Raw genomic sequence first — 18,769 nt, 5'->3', positions numbered from 1 at the left:
TCACACATTTTACATAATGGTGGCCCCAGCGGGAATCAAACCCACAACTATTGGCGTTTCAAGTGCTATGCTCTACCGACTGAGCCAAACAGAACATGTGTGTGTGTGTGTGTGCGTGCGTGTGTGTGTGGATGATTTTGTCCCTAATCCCCTATGCTGTGTGTTAGTTGTCCTGAGGAGGAGGAAGAGAGAAGTGTTGAGACTGAGGTCAGACGGAACACTGAGCTGAGAGTTCAGAAGATCTACAAACTCCAAGGTAAGACATCAGTCATCCCTCCCTACACATTCATCATGTACTTAACCATTTCCATTTCAGACACTTTGTAGTGTTTCCCCCCCCCCAAAATTGATTTTCTTATGAATAGCCATTACAAACTTCAGCTGACTTTATTACCATAGATTACATTTTCTCCTGGCCAATAGACCAATTTCAGGTTGAGGAACCATCCACTATTATGTTGCAATTTACAGTACTTCCCTTTAAACTGAGTGTGATCCATGATCTATATCGTTCTTTCAGACACCCTGGCAAGTCAGGACCAGCGTATCTGCAGTGGTCTGGAGGAGAAGCTACAGCTGTATGCCGAGCTGACAGAGTTAACCCTTCATACACCAGAGCCCCTGCCACAGCACCACCTACTGGTCCAACCAGACCCTGATGCTCAAATGCCACCGCAGACCACTGCACTACTCACAGCTGCACTCAAAGAGGGTGAGAACCACACACGCAGGCGCTGCATCCTCTCCTTTTATATTAGAGAGTATATTGAGAGATATCTCTTCTCTCTTTCCTCGCTCGCTCTCTTGTTCTCTCTCGCGATCTCTTTGTTTGTAGCGGAGAAGCTGATGTCTACCTTGCAGGCCAGTGAGGCCCACACTGAGCCCAGCCACAGCCCCCCTGTCAGAGTCCCAGAGTACTGCAGCTACAACAGCCATTGCAGGATCCAGGAGTCACCTGCTGAGTGTGAGTCAATATACTAACCCTAACCCTAATAACCCCCTAACTCTTAACCCTAACCACGACCCCCAACGACTATGGAATTACCCAGGAATCGCCTACAGAGAGTGAGTATGAGACACACAACCACACAGTAAAGGAATAGTTTACCCCAAAATAGAAAGAATGTCAAAATTGTTCGATTCTACTATAATCATGAACTGTTTCTTTAAATGGACTGTTTTTGGTGTCCTCTTACTGTAGTGGACTATCCGAGCAGTGTGAGCTCGGCCTCTCTGGTGTCGGATGGCGAGTGGGCAGGGCCAGACACCATCTTGTGGCACTCTATAACTGAGCTGAGGAGAAGAGACACCAATGGAGCACCAATGAAGGTGTGTGTGGATAGGTGTGGGTCCTTGTGGGGACCTAAAATCCCAAAATGTCAAACAAGAAAAATTCTCCCTCTTGGGGACATTTCTCATGTCCCCTTGATGACAAAGGCTATTTTTAGCTTAGGGGTTAGGGTTACAATTAGGATTAGATTTACAATTAGGATAAGGGTTAGTGGTTAGGGTTAAGGGTTTGGTTTAGGTTTAGGGTTTAGATTCGGGTTACGGGTTAAGGTCAGTGGTAAGGGTTAGGTTTAGTGTTAGTGGTTAACATGGCCCCACACGTCCCTCTAGGGGTACCCTCCCCCACTGCTCAACTGACACAGTGGCGCACAGAACGCAAAAATATTCTTTGAAATATTTAACCTCCACACATTAACAAGTCCAATAGCTCAAATGAAAGATAAACACCTTGTTCATCTAGCCACCAAGTCAGATTTCTAAAATGTTTTACGGCGAAAACATAGCACATATTTATGTCAAACCACCACCAAAGATAGGCTAATTTACATAGCCATTTTGTAGAACAATAGATGCAATCACAAAAGCAGGATTAAAAGAAAAATAATTCACTAACCTTTTGAAAATCTTCATCAGATGACAGGAATAGGACGTTATACAGTACATTTATGTTTTTTTCAATAATATGCTAATTATATCCATAAATCACGGTTTACATAGAAGGTCATGGCCAAAAAATGCTACAACAATGCCCGGAGAAATTATGATAACTCTGCCAGATAACAGAAATACACATCATAAACGTTGACTAAATATACATGTTCTACATATAGTTAGAAAGATACACTTCTTCTTAATAAAACAGCTGTGTTACATTTATTTTTAACGTTACAGAATTCGTTCACTTGTCAATAATATGAGACGGCGCTCATAGATTAGCAATATGGCTTCGCTATTTCGGAGTCCACAGAAACACATAATAACCACATAAATCTTCCCTTACCTTAGCCGTTGTTCGATCAGAAGTCGTGGAAGAAGTCATACTTACCAAAACCAGCGTTTGCCTTTCAAATGTGTGTCTTTGGGTTATCAAACGAGACTAATTTCGAAACTAGCATCGAAACTTCAAAATTACATATTATATGTCGACTAAACTGGTCAAACTAAGTTCAGATTCGAGCTAAAACATGTTTTAATCATATATAAAAGATATAAGCTCGAAAGGAGAAGCCTACGTCGTTTGGTGGATCTTGTAACAAAAGAGAGAATTTGCAGACGCGCGCACGTATTATTGCGCGACCGGAGGGTTTCGCCCCGCAAAAGGGTGAGGGAGCGTGCAATCTTCACAATGACGCACCCCATTGAAAGAGGACATCGCGCTGAAGAGATAGAAACTGTTTCCAGATCTGTAGCTGGTTGGGAAGGGTGGGGGCGATGACGTCAAAGTTGGGCCAACTTTTCTGATGACAGAAAGAGTTTGGAAGAATGGATGCCCTGTGAGTTCTGCTTTACATAGAGACATAATTTGAACGGTTTTAGAAGCTTTAGAGTGTTTTCTATTCAATAATATTTATTATATGCATATATTAGCAATTTTTTACAGATTTTTTGTCAGTTTACTATGGGCACGCATTTCTCCAACGGGGGCAGTATTCTGCCATAGCCTTAACAGGTTTTAAGGAAAATATAATTTTGAATGGAAGTTAATTTTAGGTCACCACGAGGATAGAGTGTGTGTGTGTGTGTGTGTGTGTGTGTGTGTGTGTGTGTGGCAAAGGAGTGCCAACAGATTTCATAGTTTTGTCTGTCCTCTTGTAATGGCATATTTTATCCTGCAGGTGGCAGAGAGTGTCCAGAGCCTGACCCAGCTGCTCTACAGTCTGCAGGTGAGAAACATCACACACTCTTTAACCCTAGTGCCCAAACAACCACCTGGCGGTAGCATCCCTTAGCCTGGAAGGCTACTTATAGCCATCACCAAATTACTTAAACCTATTTTGATAAATTCAGATCCGCCTACACCAAAGGGTCTGTTTGTAAATACCATGTATTGGTGTGTGCAGGCAGCTGTGACCATCCAGGACAGCTGGTATGAGGTTCAAAAGCTCCTCCTACTGGAGCTAGAGCACCCGCTCCCACACACCCCCTCCTGTCTCCATGGCAATGTGGCCCAGGAGCAGGAGAAACAGCCGAGTACTGAGAAGAAAAAGGAGGAGGTAGAGAGGATGAGTGTGGAAAGGTGGAGAGAGGAGGTGGAGGGGATTCAGAAGCTACAGGGGAGGCTGAGACAGGACCAGCAGCGCTGGGAGAGAGAGTGCCTGGCCAGGGAGAGACAACAGGTAAGCACTCACAATACATCATCTTGTCATAACACTGACTTTAGAATTACATAGGGTGACATAGTACTGTCAAGGCACAATCTGATAGGAGATTTAGGTCAAAGAGAACACTACGTAAGCCACTCATACCAGTCAAAAGTTTGAACACACCTTCTCAATCCAGGGTTTTTCTTTATTTTTACTATTTTCTACATTGTAGAATAATAGTGAAGACATCAAAATTATGAAATAACACATATGGAACGATGTAGTAAACAAAAAAGTGTTAAACAAATATTTGAGACTCTTCAAAGTAGCCAACCTTTGTCTTGATGATACATTTGCACTCTCTTGGTCTTCTCTCAACCAGCTTCATGAGGTAGTCACCTGGAATGCATTTCAATTAACAGGTGTGCATTATTGAAAGGTAATTTGTAGAATGTCTTTCCTTCTTAATGCGTTTGAACCAATCAGTTGTGTTGTGACAAGGTAGGGGTGGTATGGAGAAGATTACCCTATTTGGTAAAAAAGTCCATATTATGGCAAGAACAGCTCAAATAAGCAAAAATAATTGACAGTCCATCATTACTTTAAGACAGGTCAGTCAATGCAGGAAATTTGAAGAATTTTTAAAGTTTCTTCAAGTGCAGTCACAAAAACCATCAAGCGATATGATGAAACTGGCTCCCATGAGGGCCGCCACAGGAAAGGAAATTCAGAGTTACCTCTGCTGCTGAGGATAAGTGCACTAGAGTTACCAGCCTCCGAAATGCAGCCAAAATAACAGACACATCTCAACATCAACTGTCAAGACTGCGTGAATCAGGCCTTCATATGGTCGAATTGCTGTAAAGAAACCACTACTAAAGGACACCAATAAGAAGAAGAGACGTGCTTGGGCCAAGAAACACGAGCAATGGACATTAGACTGGTGGAAATCTGTCCTTTGGTCTGATGAGTCGAAATTTGAGATTTTTGGTTCCAACCGCCGTGTCTTTGTGAGATGCAGAGTAGGTGAACGGATGTTCTCCGCATGTGTGGATCCCACTGTGAAGCATGGATGAGATGGTGTGATGGTGTGGGGGTGCTTATTGAGTGAGACTTATGTTATTATCAGAATCAGCTAGTTATTTGCAGTCTTTTCTTTTTCAAATAAGAGTGAATAACAAAAGAACTTGATCAACATTTTTACATGTTTAGTTGACCTCTTCTATCTCTACAAGTTGCCGAAAAATGCATAACATTTGATGGTATTGTCAAATTATTATTTTCATTTTTGGAAAGCAATAACATGGTGGAACCAGTTGAGGCTCCTCAGAAGAGGATGGGGAGAACCATCCTCCTCAGTGAATTTCATAAAAATGTCAATTGTAAAACATTTAAAAAGTTGTCCTTAGATATAACTACACTGAATATATTTACGTCACCAAACAATTGATTAAAACACACTATTTTGCAAAGAAGGTCTACAGTGGCCAACAAACAGCACACTGTAGAGTAGCACAATGATCTAGCTGGAGGACAGATGAGTAGGTGAACGGATGATCTCTGCATTTGTTGTTTCCACTGCGAAGCATGGAGGAGGAGGTGTGATGGTGTAGGAATGCTTTACTGGTGACACTGGGATTTATTTAGAACTCAAAGCACACTTAACCAGCATGACTACCACAGCATTCTGCAGCGATACGACTTCCCATCTGCTTTGTACTTAGTGGGACTATCATTTGTTTTTCAACAAGACAAGGACCCAACACACCTCCAGTCTGTGTAAGGGCTATTTGTCCAAGAATGAGAGTGATGGAGTGCTGCATCAGATGACATGACCACCACAATCACCCAACCTCAACCCAATTGAGATGGTTTGGGATTAGTTGAACCGCAGAGTGAAGGAAAAGCAGCCACCAGTTGCTCAGCACATGTGGGAAATCCTTCAAAACTGTTGGAAAAGCATTCCAGGGGAAGCTGGTTGAGAGAATTCCAAGAGTGTGCAAAGCTGTCATCAAGGCAAAGGGTGGCTACTTTGAAGAATCTCAAATATATTTAGATAGATTTGTTTAACACTTTTTTGGTTGCTACATCATTCCATGTGTGTTTTGTCATAGTTTTGATGTCTTCACTATTATTCTACAATGTTGAACATAGTAAAAATAAAGAAAAGCCCTTGAATGAGTGGGTGTGTCCAAACTTTTGACTGGTACTGTAAGAATGACATAGGGTGACATAAGAGTGCCATAGGACATTATGTTCATTTTAAGCCTTTATTAAAACCTCTTAGAGCTCCCCCCCCTACTTTGTGCAATTTCCACCTGAAGACATACCCAAATCTAACAGCCTGTAGCTCAGGCACCGAACCAAGGATATGCATATTCTTGGTACCATTTGAAAGAAAACACTCTGAAGTTTGTGTAAATGTGAATTGAATGTAGGAGAATATAACACAATAGATCTGGTTTAGATAAAACAATGGAAAAAAAATATGATTGTTATTTTTGTATCATCATCTTTAAAAAACAAACATTCAGATAGGATGATGGGGACAATTTCAGTGACAAATATAAGAGAGCAACAGTACTTGTACAACGTTTCAGAATGATAACATCTAAAATTAGTGTGCTTACATGACATTTATCATGAAGTCACCCAGGTGTCCCACACAAGTAGCCCAAATGTACCCAAGTGGCCAATATGGTGAAGGTATACATTTTGAAACAAATAACTATATACAAAATACCAAAATGGTATTCTAACACCCCCCCCCAAAAAAATGTTTTGAGAAAAATAAATGGAAAACAAAATTGGGAAAAATATAATTATTGATAAAACAAAATATGAAAAAATGTATATATACATCGACAAAATAACATAGGTAACTATTTACACACTTTCAATATTTGGAAGACCCTCAGTCCTCTATCAAATCAAGTCAATTTATATAGCCCCAGCCTAAAACCCCAAACAGCAAGCAATGCAGGTGTAGAAGCACGGTGAAAAGGAAAAACTCCCTAGAAAGGCAAAAACCTAGGAAGAAACCTAGAGAGGAACCAGGCTATGAGGGGTGGCCAGTCCTCTTCTGGCTGTGCCGGGTTGAGATCACAGTGGTTGTAGAGGGTGCAACAGGACAGCACCTCAAGAGTAAAAATGAACAGTTTAGCGTTCCATAGCCGCAGGCAGAACAGTTGAAACTGGAACAGCAGCAAGGCCAGGTGGACTGGGGACAGCAAGGAGTCATCATGCCAGGTAGTCCTGACGCATGGTCCTAGGGCTCGAGGCTTCCGAGAGAGAGAAAGAGAGAATTAGAGAGAGCATAATTCACACAGGACACCGGATAAGACTCCCATTCGGAGTCAGTGTCACTGTGAAAGAAAATGTTCAGTTAGAATAGTTTCACATATGAGCCCAGAACAGCTAGATCTACTGTCTTTATTATATTACAACAGACCAGCTGCATCTACTGTCTCCATCTCACTTTGGCCATTGTTGTGGGCCTGCCTTCCCCTCAACAGCCTCAAATGGGTTATTTCATGTGGGTTGGAGTGGGGCTGCAGACACACGCATCTCACATTTCATGACATTACATGTTTATATATTGCTTCTAAAATTAAAATTAAATCACATATTTTATATTATTAATTTCAAACAAGGGCATTAGCATGGTAAGAACTTACCAGTCCAAAACGATCATCCCATCTCTCTGATGCCAATACTATTCTTCTGCATATAGGGGGAGAAGGTGAGTCTGTTGAAGCAGCGCGAGCGACAGTGCCACCTGGAGGCTGAGAGCCTGCGCCGCGAGCGGGAAGAGCTGGAGCAGCAGCTGTTGGAGTACCAGCAGAACCTAGAGAGGCTGAGGGAGGGTCAGAGGAGCATGGAGAGGGACAGGGACAGGGTGGAAGCCGAGCACAGGCTGCTCCAGAGCTGGAGACACAACCGCCAGAGCTCCCTGCCTATTATGATATCGCTGGACCTGGAACAGGTGGGTGGTAACCTTCAAAAGACTAATTGGTGCAACAATGACTCAAATCTGGCCTATGTGGGAGTACATTTTTTTAAATAATAATGATATCTGAACATGCAAGTCGTGGCTCTGAATCAGAAAACGTGTGTGTGACAGTAAAAGCATTCCCCTAAATTTGAGATGCTAAACAGTAGTTCGCTGACTTAATGTAGATGCCTTGCTGGCTATACATCGAAATCTGTGTGGTCAATGTGTGTCAATCTTGTGGGAGAAAACAAATGATCCTAATAAAAATGACAAAATGGCCTCAAACAGCTGAAATCTCCTTGTTGCATCAGACGTGATGTTCGAGGGAAGGTTTGGAAGGAGTTGGTTGATTATGGCCCAATAATACCAGGACAGACCTCTAGCGACCAAACTACCAGTCACCAGTCGTTTTCAATGGGGGCAGGAAACACAAGGATACATTCAGTGACTTAGCAGTCGGTGACTCTGAGCGCGGTGACAACTTGACCGTCCGATAACCAATCAGAGGAGGGAGGGTCTCCCTAGCTAGCTTTTGAAACCATGCTTTTGACACCTTGATGTTCTGCATGCTGTTTGGATATATACACCCACAAAGGAAGAGCTTGAAGATTCATTACTAATTTGTAGCTTCTGGTATAATCAATGGCTATGGATCAGGACTTTTTCTATTGGACTGGGACTTTTTTCCATTCTTTCTTTTCTTTGATCTACCAGACCTTCCGAGCATTGGGTGGAAGTGTCTGGTGAACAAGATTAGGTGGGTGGGGAAGGTACAAGGAGGGAAAGGGGAGGTGGGGGTTGAGACATAGAAAAGGAAGGAGTGAGTGAATAAGTGTGACATAGAGAAAAATTGGAAATATGAACGAATGTGAAGGTTGGTAGGAATGTGTGTGTCTGTGTTTGTGAGTGTGCTCTGCTGAGATTTACAACTACTTTCTTCTCCCCACCCTCTCCCCCTCCTCTCCCCTCAGGTGTCCAACCACAGTCGGTCAGGCAGCCTGGACGGCAACGAGGCTGCTCTTCTTCATTCCCTCCAACAGAATCGTCTCCACCACAACCAGCACCAGCACCAGAGCCTCCACTCTTGCCTGAGAAAGAGCCAGGACAGCCCCCTCCATAGTCCCAACCTGAGCCTCAGGCCCAGCCTCTATAACAGCCTCAACACTCTGCTCAGCCAGGCCCACAGTAAACCATCCACAGAATTACTGACATACCAACACTATGCTCACCCCCAGCACAGTCACCTCCAGTCAGGAAGCTCCCCAAACAACCCCTTTAGGAGCAGGTTCACCACAGGACATGAGGGGCCCAACAACAACAGTGAGTATGATGCTGTCATAGACACAAACCTTTGTGGATCTCAGAGGATTTTAAGCCAGGGGTTCTCAAAGTGGGGTCTGTGGGTACTGCAGACAGATATTTTTATTTATTGTTATAATTTATTATATGAACATTACTAACAACATATTACATTAATTCTGGCCAAGGGACACGTGGAATACATTTAAAGAATGTTATACAATGTAATATTATTAATCTATAATTTATGTTCTTAACCCTGGGCAACAAGGGCCTGGGAGGCTCACAGGGATATTGGTGGATCCACAGTACTCCACCAATTATGTATTCCCCCCCAAGTAAAAAAAACAAACCATAAATGCACTGTAATTTAAGCTTTAAAACAACATAGACATATTTCTTACAAATATTCTGTCCATTCTGATCCACCCAAATGCATATGAGAGGGGGCAAGAGGTTGATGCAGGTGCAAGGGGTTGATTTGGGATTGGCCGATAATGTTCCTTGTTTTCTTCTGTTAGATTTCAGCCCTCCACAGGACAGGCTGACCCTGGGGTTGTTGGGCTCATTGGGGTCAGGGGTCACAGGCCTGGGTCTGTACGAGGAGAACTTCCCCACCTCGACATCCCTCACTCCTCTCCTCACCCCACAGGCCTACTTCTCTTTGAATGGAAAGAACAGTGAGGATGGGGGAGAAGAGAACATTGTGTACCTCTGAGGAATGACAAGACTGATGGAGTGATGGGAGAGAAGTGTGCAATGCCAACTGCCTTATGTACATCTATCAATGTACCCCCTCTCTGCCTTTGTGTGTGTGTGCATGAAAATGTTTTTTACCAAAAAAATGGGAATGCAGGGCTGTAACTAGGGTTTGAGTTTTCGTCCGGAAGCGACGAAACAAAAAAGCATTACATTTTTAGCTGTATTGTACTGTATTGTTTGCATTTTAATGTAGGCCTTTAGGGAAGATTTGCCATTTGAATGTTTATACTGAAACATTTAAGTTCATAGCTTGTTTGATAAGATACAGATTTTCTCAGGGGACACCACTTTGGGCCTTGACCCCAACTTTAGGAACCACTGTACTAACCTCCCTCTCTGCTTGCTCCCTCTCTCATCTGCTTCCGCCTTGCAGCCTGCCTTAGCCTCACATCACTGTCTGTATCAGTAGCTTACTCTATAAAGCAAAGTTACAACTTTGTGTTGTTTTTTCTCCTGCTGAGGTAGGCTCCGTTTAACGTTAGCTTCTTACTTCATCCTTCCATCTGGCTAAGTAAAACTAGCCAGACACCTTCAACTTACTGCAATAAGTCTCTGCCAGCAGATGGCCACCTGACTGACATATCTATAAGCGACTATTTACCAGTTGTGCACTCATTCTCTGATAATCGTTTTTTGTTTGGGGGATGTCTGTAGACACGGCTGGAGTGCGGGACAGTTAAATTGCCTTTAGTCCGACATCTCGCAAACACTGTCAACATTGTCTCTAGACTAGTTTCCTATTGAGCCGATTGCAAGCTGGGGTAGTTCATTTCACGTCGCTCTCGGCCTGTGCCGCATAAGGGCAGAGTTAACCGTTTGAGAGAGTGGAGAATGAGCTGCTAAAAAGGCAAATCCAGGCGTACATAATGGACAAACCACTGTTCATGATTCCACTCATTCGCAAAGAGGCAGGCGTGATTGGAATTCTGTCAGATCAATGATATAAGCATTCTGAGCTTTGATCAACGCTGGGGAACAATATTTAGATGTTGACCCTTAATAGAGCTTTATACACTGAGTATACCTGTAATACTGGAGCTGTGAGTCGGGATGCAGGTGCAGTTGAAACGTTTAATAAAACAACAAAACATTTCCATATGGCTACACTCCGGTACACAAGAATAATACCAACTGGTGAGTGAACATAGGAGAGTGACTTAAAGGGGAAGAAATTATGAATGAAGTCCAGGTGTGAATCATAATGATTAACAGGTGCAAGTAATGATGAGTGCCAGGTGTGCGTAATGATGAATCCCAGGACCGATGGTTAGTATCCCGGCGACGTCGTATGCCAGAGGGGAGGAGCAGGAGAAGATGTGACAATACCAAACATTAGGAACACCATTCTAATATTGAGTTGCACCTCCTCTTTTGCCCTCAGAACAGCCTCAATTTCTTAGGGGCATGGACTCTACATGGTGTCGAAAGCATTCGACAGGGGTGCTGGCCCGTGTTGACTCCAATACTTTCAGTTGTGACAAGTTGGCTGGATATCCTTTGGGGGGTGGACCATTTTTGATACACGGAAAACTGTTGAAAAACCAAGCAGCGTTGCAGTTATTGACACACTCAAACTGGTGCACCTGGCACCTACTATCCATACCCCGTTCAAAGGCATTTTAATCTTTTGTCTTGCCCTCTGAATGGCATGCACCCAATCCATGTTTAAATTGTGTCAAGGCTTAAAAATCCTTTGTTAACTTACCTCCCCCTCTTCATCTACATTAATTGAAGTGGACTTAACAAGCAACATCAATAAGGGATCATAGCTTTCACCTGGATTCACCTTTTTATTCTATGTCATGGAAAGAGCAGGTGTTCTTATTGTTTTGTATACTTTTTCAGTTTTTGGTCCTCATATTTAGCTATTGCCATGACTGAAAGTATGAAAATACAGGTGTATATTGCCAATTTTTGAGTTCCTGTATGTAATCAGAAATAAGTGCCTGTTCGTACACACTGTTAGAAGTAAACCTGCCTGGAAGAACCTTTTTGAGCGGAACCTTTCCAGTTCAGAGGTTGTTTGAGGAACCCCTCTTCGAGGAACCCCTGTGTAAAGGTTCAAACCGGAACCTTTTTGTGATGGGAGGGGTTAAATTCTGAATCAATTTAATAATATATGATAGGGCCTCTCGAGTGGCGCAGTGGTCTAAGGCACTGCATCGCAGTACTTGATGCGTCACTACAGCCCAAGTTCGATCACGGGCTATATCCCAATCGGCCGTGATCAGGAGTTCCATAGAGCGGCCCAGCGTCGTCCGGGTTAGGGGAAAGTTTGGCTAGGGGGCTTTACTTGGCTCATTGCGCTCTAGCGACTCCTTGTGGCGGGCCGGGCACCTGCAGGCTGACCTTGATCATCAGGTGAACGGTTTTTCCTCCGACACACTGGTGAGGCTGGCTTCCGGGTTAAGCGGGCGGGTGTTAAGAAGCGCAGTTTGGCGGTTCATGTTTCAGAGGACGCATGATTTGACCTTCACCTCCCAAGCCTGTTGGGGAGTGGCAGCAATGAGACAAGATTGAAATTGGGGAGAAAAAGGGGGTAAAAAAAATATATATATATATATATATATATATATATATATATATATTGTAGAGGTGGCAGCCTATTTGAAGATTGGAGGCGTGGTTTCAGATAGTTATTTTTGGGCACCCATGAGATTAAATGTTATTCCTGTTCATCATGTTAAGTTTGTACACTGCAAATTTCAAATTTCCTTCAATATTTATACATGTTACATATTCTAATATAATATTAATAAGAATTTCATCATAATAATATAAACATAGCTGATTACATATAGTAATAAATTGTCAAATAAATTGTATTCCAACTTTGGGAATTGCATAGGCTCTCGAGGAACTCCTAAATATCTGTACGCCTCAATGAAGCTACAAAACTGTCAGTGTTCAACTTTAACATGTGATGACAATAGATATGAACAGGAATGACATTTAAAAATATATAAATCTTATAGCCACGCCCTTACTAAGCCACGCCTCCACTACATGGTTCCTCCAGGAACCTGTTGTTACATTGCAACGTTAAAGGTTCCTCCAAGGATCTTTCAACTAACCAAAGGTGCAAATATGAACCAATGACTAGCAATGATTCCTTGAGGAACTCCAGGTGATCCTTGAGGATCTCCGGGGTTCCTCGAGTCGCCATTAATTCTAGTAGTGCAGTATGTGTTTTATGTAAGTAACCCTCTCTTTAGTGGCTACTCAAACCAATTTTCCTTTGTGCCCAAAAGCTCCTTAAAACTATAGGTATTTTAATTCGGTGCACTTTGTGTTATTGTGCTTCCCTTGTCAAAACTAGTTGCACTTTTATGATGGTCTTAATTTCCCTCGTTGAAATACAGGATTGCAGGGTACTCCCATAAGAGGTTAAGACACACTCTCATAAGTGTTAAAGGTGTAGTTTGTTCAAAAACTATATTTTAGTATTTTGTTCACTAATCAGCTGTTAAAAAAGTCAGCAGTTAAGTTTTCAAGATAAAGCACTTTCATTGCACAGCAAAGAAATTTAACAAAACAATTAACTGACGACATGCACATTTTCAGGGGAGTTTTTGGGATCTCTTTGAGTTTTTAGCTACTAGGGGCATTGGGAAGATGTGGGGGGGTGCTGTGATTTTGTTGTTGTTGTTGCATGCGCTATAGATTGCTATATCGGTCCGCTAATACAGGACTAGTAAAGGCCAAGTGCACTACTTTTGTGGAAATGTTTATTCATATTTTTATTTTTATCCTGATTTTTTGCAGGGTGCTGCAGCACCCTCAGCACCCATGCTCTACTATGTGCCAAATGTCAATTGTCAAGATGTAGTGTGTTTAATAGAGCTTGCTTATTACTCTAAAGAGAAAATACAGATTACATGTTGGTTTGTTTGTTATTTATTGTGACGTATTCATGCACTGTCAGAGTGGTTGGGTTAAATGCGGAAGACACATCGTATAATGTTATGTTTTTGTTGATGTTGTGTAATATGGATGTTTTCCCCCTTAAGTTGTAATATATGTATAATTGAAAGAAACCTGTGCCTTGTGCCATATTAACTATATACTATAAAATGCATAACCAGCAATTGTATAGCATTTTTATTTTGTGTGAATAGTTCACAGTTTTACATAGGCTCTACCTCATGGTAACTAGCCATGTTGTCTTGTTCCCATTCGTGCCAGGATACTATCAATATAATAGCTTATGCAATTACTCAGTAATAATACATTTTCAACATCATGGCGTCCTCCCCAGATAATTTACTGACCTTAGATCAGTTTCCAGGGGCAACTTCATGCAACTCACACCATCAACAGGCTGCCATTGGACAGATTTCGTCCTGAAGGCTGCTTTACCACAGTGCCCTCTAGTGTCCCCCCATCTCATACTCAAACAACCATATTATTGCTCAATACTGAGCCCGTCAGCTGACAATGACAGTGCCCAATGTTAATATCATAACTACTTCTGACTCATTCCTGGATGCCAACTCAGTCAGCGTGGACTGTGAATGAACACCGGTCTGCAGGAACAGAGGCTACAAGAACCTTCAACATTAGACCTGTACTTTTACTAGTATCATTAATTTGAACAGCAGAGTTTGCTCTGAGAGGTTAGAGGATGCACTGCGGTATATCCTGGTTTATTCATGTGCTTCTGTTCCTTTTAACTTCCTCTGTATATCTAAATGGATCCTGCTTGGAATCAGGTAAGACCTTTCTTGTATGAAGTCAAAGGTCAACTCAAAGTTGTATAGTATTGTAAGTGTACATAGCAATTAACAGTCAGATGAAACGGATGGGATTGTTAAATTGAAAGCATGCCTATAAGTGAGCTAGCCATATGTTGTTTTAGCAGGCAGTAAACCTCCTCGGCCAATAATCACTGAGCTGCGGGCTAATGTTGCTACACAGAGCCTTGTGGTGAAGTGGCTGGTCAATCACACTGGTTTAACAAGGGAAAGCGGTGATACTTATGAAATACAGGTCGGACGCACTGACAACCTCACTATCGTTCACAACGTGAGTAACAGTTCAGGCCATTTGTCCAATTGATTGATTATGTATGTGTTTGTTTCCAAGGAGAACCATTGTCTTGTATTACTGTATACAGTGCATTCGGAAAGTATTTAGAACCCTTGACTTTTTCCTCATTTTGTTACGTTACAGCCTTATTCTAAAATTGATTGTTTTTCTCCCTCATCAATCTACACACAATTCCTCATAATGACAACGCAAAAACAGGTTTTTAGATGGTTTTGCAAATGTAAAAAAATATTTTTTTGTAAATGAAGTATTACATTTACATAAGTATTCAGACCATTTACTCAGTACATTGTTAAAGCACCTTTGGCAGTGCTTTTACACCCTCAATTCTTCTTGGGTGTGACACTACAAACTTGGAGCACCTGTATTTCGGGGGTTTCTCCCATTCCTCTCTGCAGATCCTCTCAAGCTCTGTCAGGTTAGATGGGGAGCGTCACTGCACAGCTATTTACAAGTCTCTCCAGAGATGTTAGATCGGGTTCAAGTCTGGGCTCTGGCTGGGTCACTCAAGGACATTCAGAAACTTGTCCCGAATTCACTCTTGCGTTGCCTTTTGCTGTGTGCTTAGGGTCGTTGTCCTATTGGAAGGTGAATCTTCGCCCCAGTCTGAGGTCCTGAGCGCTCTGGAGCAGGTTTTCATCAAGGATCTCTCTGTACTTTTCTCCGTTCATCTTTCTCTTCGATCCTGACTAGTCTCCCAGTCCCTGCCGCTGAAAAACCTCCTGACAGCATGATGCTGCCAGCACCATGCTTCACCGTGACGCTTGGGTGCCTTTTGGCAAACAATTGGTAGTTACAGTCTTGTCTCATCGCTGCAACTCCCGTATGGACTCGGGAGAGGCGAAGGTCGCGAGCCATGCATCCTCCAAAACACAACTCAACCAAGCCGCACTGCTTCTTGACACAATGCCCAATTAACCCGGAAGCCAGCTACACCAATGTGTCGGAGGAAACACCAGACACCTGTCGTGTCTGACCGTGTCAACGTGCATGCGCCCGGCCCGCCACAGAAGTCCCGAGAGCGAGATGGGACAAGGACATCCCTGCCGGCCAAACCATCCCCTAACCTGGACGATGCTGGGCCAATTGTGCGCTGCCCCATGGGTCTCCTGGTCGCCACCGGCTGCGACAGAGCCTGGACTCGAACCAGGATCTCTAGTGGCACAGCTAGCACTGCGATGCAGGACCTTAGACCACTGCGCCACTCGGGAATCCCATTTTTTGGTAACTTCCCCAGATCTGTGCCTCGACACAATGCTGTCTCGGTCCTCTACTGACAATTCCTTCGAGCTCATGGCTTGGTTTTTGCTCTGACATGCACAGTCAACTGTGGGACCTTATATAGACAGGTGTGTGCCTTTCCAAATCATGTCCAATCAATTGAATTTACTACAGGTGGACTCCAATCAAGTTGTTGAAACATCTCAAGGATGATCAATGGAAACAGGATGCACCTGTTCTCAATTTCGAGTCTCATAGCAAAGAGTCTGAATACTTATGTAAATATTTGCAAACATTTCTAAAAACCTGTTTTATTGTGTGTAGACTGATGAGGAAAATTTTATCCATTTTAGAATAAGGCTGTAACGTAACGAAATGTGGAAAAAGGGAAGGGGTCTGATTATTTTCCGAATCCACTGTATGTACACAGGAAAGGACTTGACAGCAGGACAATAAACAAAGACATGACAGTAGGACAATAAACATGACAAGACAGTTAAAATCAGTACTACCAGTCAGATTTGACTGTTCTGTGTTTTCATGATGTGTTTAATTTCTGATTTCCATAATATAGAGTAAAGTGAGTAGCTGTCCTTTCGGTAGTGACTCCACGTTAACATGGACCTGGGTGTCAACTCTGCCTTTACAATGTGCTGATCATTCAATCAGAATACGACATTTCTGCAGCCATGCAGACCCAAGTGACTGGAGTCAATGGAAGACAAATTATGGTGAGAAATGTAGTTGTTCATGTCTGTTAGAAAAGGCTATGCTTCTAACACTTGTCATGTTATCAGATCTGTGTGTGTTGCCATTTTTAAGAAAGAGACCTCTTCCTTTTCCTCTTCTCTTTGTAACTATCATCTCATCAAAGTTGCTCAATCAAGACTCTTGCTAGAGGCTGGGGATTTTTACTTGATTCATTTTATCATATTTATGTAAAAGAGGCTAAACTAGTAAAGTTTAACCTCATCCCCAGGCTTATTGCACAAATGAATTGGACTGAAGTTTCCTATTGTAACTTCAAATGTTTGTTTTGGGTATGCTTGGAAATAGTACAAAAATAAAATCATGTTAATTGGTGAAAGGTCAAGCTACCATACAGCAGATAGGGTCACAGACCTGCTCACTGCAGCCTTGAGTAATGAGATATAGACTTGATTATGTCATGTTTAAAATCACATGGGTACATACATCATTCATATCAATATTTGTTACATTTGAATAAACATTCTAGGAAGAGTAGCCTCAATTGGTTTTAGCCCCTCTGGGGCTTGGACCCCTAATAATCTCCATCTTCCCCAACCAGGTGCCCAAGACACAGTGGACAGAGTTTGGAAAAAGACCAAGATGTTTCCCTACCAGCAGGTGTTAAAGGAGGGCTCCACTATCTTGTTCTGCTGTGTCCCTCCTAGAGGCATCCACGTCACCAATATGACCTTCAACTCCACCACCAGCTACCCCCTGATCAACATCACTCACAGAGTCACAGCCATTGCTGTCCACAACCTAAACATCACACAAGCATCCGGCTCCGGGGTGTACTCCTGGTGTGAGGATACAACAGAGAAGAGGAACAACTACTGCTCCAACTTCATCAGCTGTTAGTATGGAGGAGTGTTTTCTCTCCCATCTTGACCTCTGTCATAAGGCCTTCATAGCAATGTTATAGCAGATTTAACAAACGTTAAAGCACTTCACATTGTCCTAGGCATACCTTAGTCGGGTCATTGTGGTGCCTTTTGGACCTCCTAACTTTTACGGAAAAATTATAAATACTATATATATATATATATATATATATATATATACAGTTGAAGTCGGAAGTTTACATACACTTAGGTTGGAGTCATTAAAACTTTTTGTTCAACCACTCCACAAATTTCTTGTTAACAAACTATAGTTTTGGCAAGTCGTTTAGGACATGTACTTAGTGATTGACAAAAAATAAAATTCCAACAACTGTTTACAGGCAGATTATTTCACTTATAATTCACGGTATCACAATTCCAGTGGGTCAGAAGTTTACATACACTAAGTTGACTGCCTTTAAACAGCTTGGAAAATTTTTGAAAATGACATCATGGTTTTAGAAGCTTCAGATAGACTAATTGACATAATTTGAGTCAATTGGAGGTGTACCTGTGGATGTATTTCAAGGACTACCTTCAAACTCAGTGCCTCTTGGTTTGACATCATGGGATGCTTTGCTGGTGACACTGTCTGTGACTTATTTAGAACTCAAGGCACACTTAACCAGCATGGCTACCACAGCATTCTGCAGCGATACACCTTCCAATCTGCTTTGATCTTAGTGGGACTAAAACTATGAAATAACACATGGAATCATGTAGTATCCAAAAAAGTGTTAAACAAATCAAATGTTTCTTGGCCCAAGCAAGTCTCTTCTTATTATTGGTGTCCTTTTGTAGCTGTTTCTTTGCAGCAATTCTACCATGAAGGCCTGATTCACACAGTCTCCCCTGAACAGTTGATATTGAGATGTGTCTGTTACTTGAACTCTGTGAAGCATTTATTTCTGAGGCTGGTAACTTGTCTTCTGAAGCAGAGTTAATGCTGGATCTTCCATTCCTGTGGTGGTCCTCATGAGAGCCAGTTTCATCATAGCGCTTGATGGTTTTGTGACTTCAAATTTTCCAGATGGACTGACCTTCATGTCTTAAAGTAATGATGGACTGTCATTTATCTTTGCTTATTTGAGCTGTTCTTGACATAATATGGGCTTTGTCTTTTACCATTTTTTTTACTAAATACCACCCCTACCATGTCAAAACAGAACTGATTGACTCAAATGCATTATGAATGAAAGAAATTCCACAAATTAACTTTT

The 18,769-nt window shown here is 42.2% G+C and overlaps 2 protein-coding genes across 4 annotated transcripts in view; both read left to right on the top strand.

Annotated features, from left to right (window-relative positions):
- The window catches only part of LOC109884587 (rho guanine nucleotide exchange factor 28), a 65,252-nt gene extending 51,516 nt beyond the window's left edge, over positions 1 to 13,736 (top strand). For both annotated transcript variants that reach the window (XM_031807953.1, XM_020476549.2), the window contains 9 exons: positions 168 to 256; positions 521 to 712; positions 836 to 964; positions 1,202 to 1,329; positions 3,126 to 3,173; positions 3,351 to 3,626; positions 7,327 to 7,578; positions 8,559 to 8,907; positions 9,408 to 13,736. In XM_031807953.1, the coding sequence (XP_031663813.1) occupies positions 168 to 256; positions 521 to 712; positions 836 to 964; positions 1,202 to 1,329; positions 3,126 to 3,173; positions 3,351 to 3,626; positions 7,327 to 7,578; positions 8,559 to 8,907; positions 9,408 to 9,604 (1,660 nt within the window). In that variant the 3' untranslated portion in view covers positions 9,605 to 13,736. The remainder of the gene's footprint in view (positions 1 to 167; positions 257 to 520; positions 713 to 835; positions 965 to 1,201; positions 1,330 to 3,125; positions 3,174 to 3,350; positions 3,627 to 7,326; positions 7,579 to 8,558; positions 8,908 to 9,407) is intronic.
- Positions 13,737 to 14,141: 405 nt separating this feature from the next.
- Positions 14,142 to 18,769, top strand: part of osmr (oncostatin M receptor) — a 30,261-nt gene continuing 25,633 nt past the window's right edge. The window contains exons 1-4 of one of the 2 annotated variants that reach the window (XM_031807950.1): positions 14,142 to 14,360; positions 14,510 to 14,673; positions 16,493 to 16,649; positions 17,228 to 17,521. In XM_031807950.1, the coding sequence (XP_031663810.1) occupies positions 14,273 to 14,360; positions 14,510 to 14,673; positions 16,493 to 16,649; positions 17,228 to 17,521 (703 nt within the window). In that variant the 5' untranslated portion in view covers positions 14,142 to 14,272. Of the gene's footprint in view, positions 14,361 to 14,506; positions 14,674 to 16,492; positions 16,650 to 17,227; positions 17,522 to 18,769 lie in introns of both variants that reach the window. The other variant, XM_031807946.1, reaches the window with a different exon arrangement.

This window comes from Oncorhynchus kisutch, linkage group LG3 (assembly GCF_002021735.2).
Source record: "Oncorhynchus kisutch isolate 150728-3 linkage group LG3, Okis_V2, whole genome shotgun sequence".
In the NCBI taxonomy this organism is placed as follows: Eukaryota; Metazoa; Chordata; class Actinopteri; order Salmoniformes; family Salmonidae; genus Oncorhynchus; species Oncorhynchus kisutch.
This window is presented reverse-complemented; position numbering and strand designations above follow the sequence as displayed.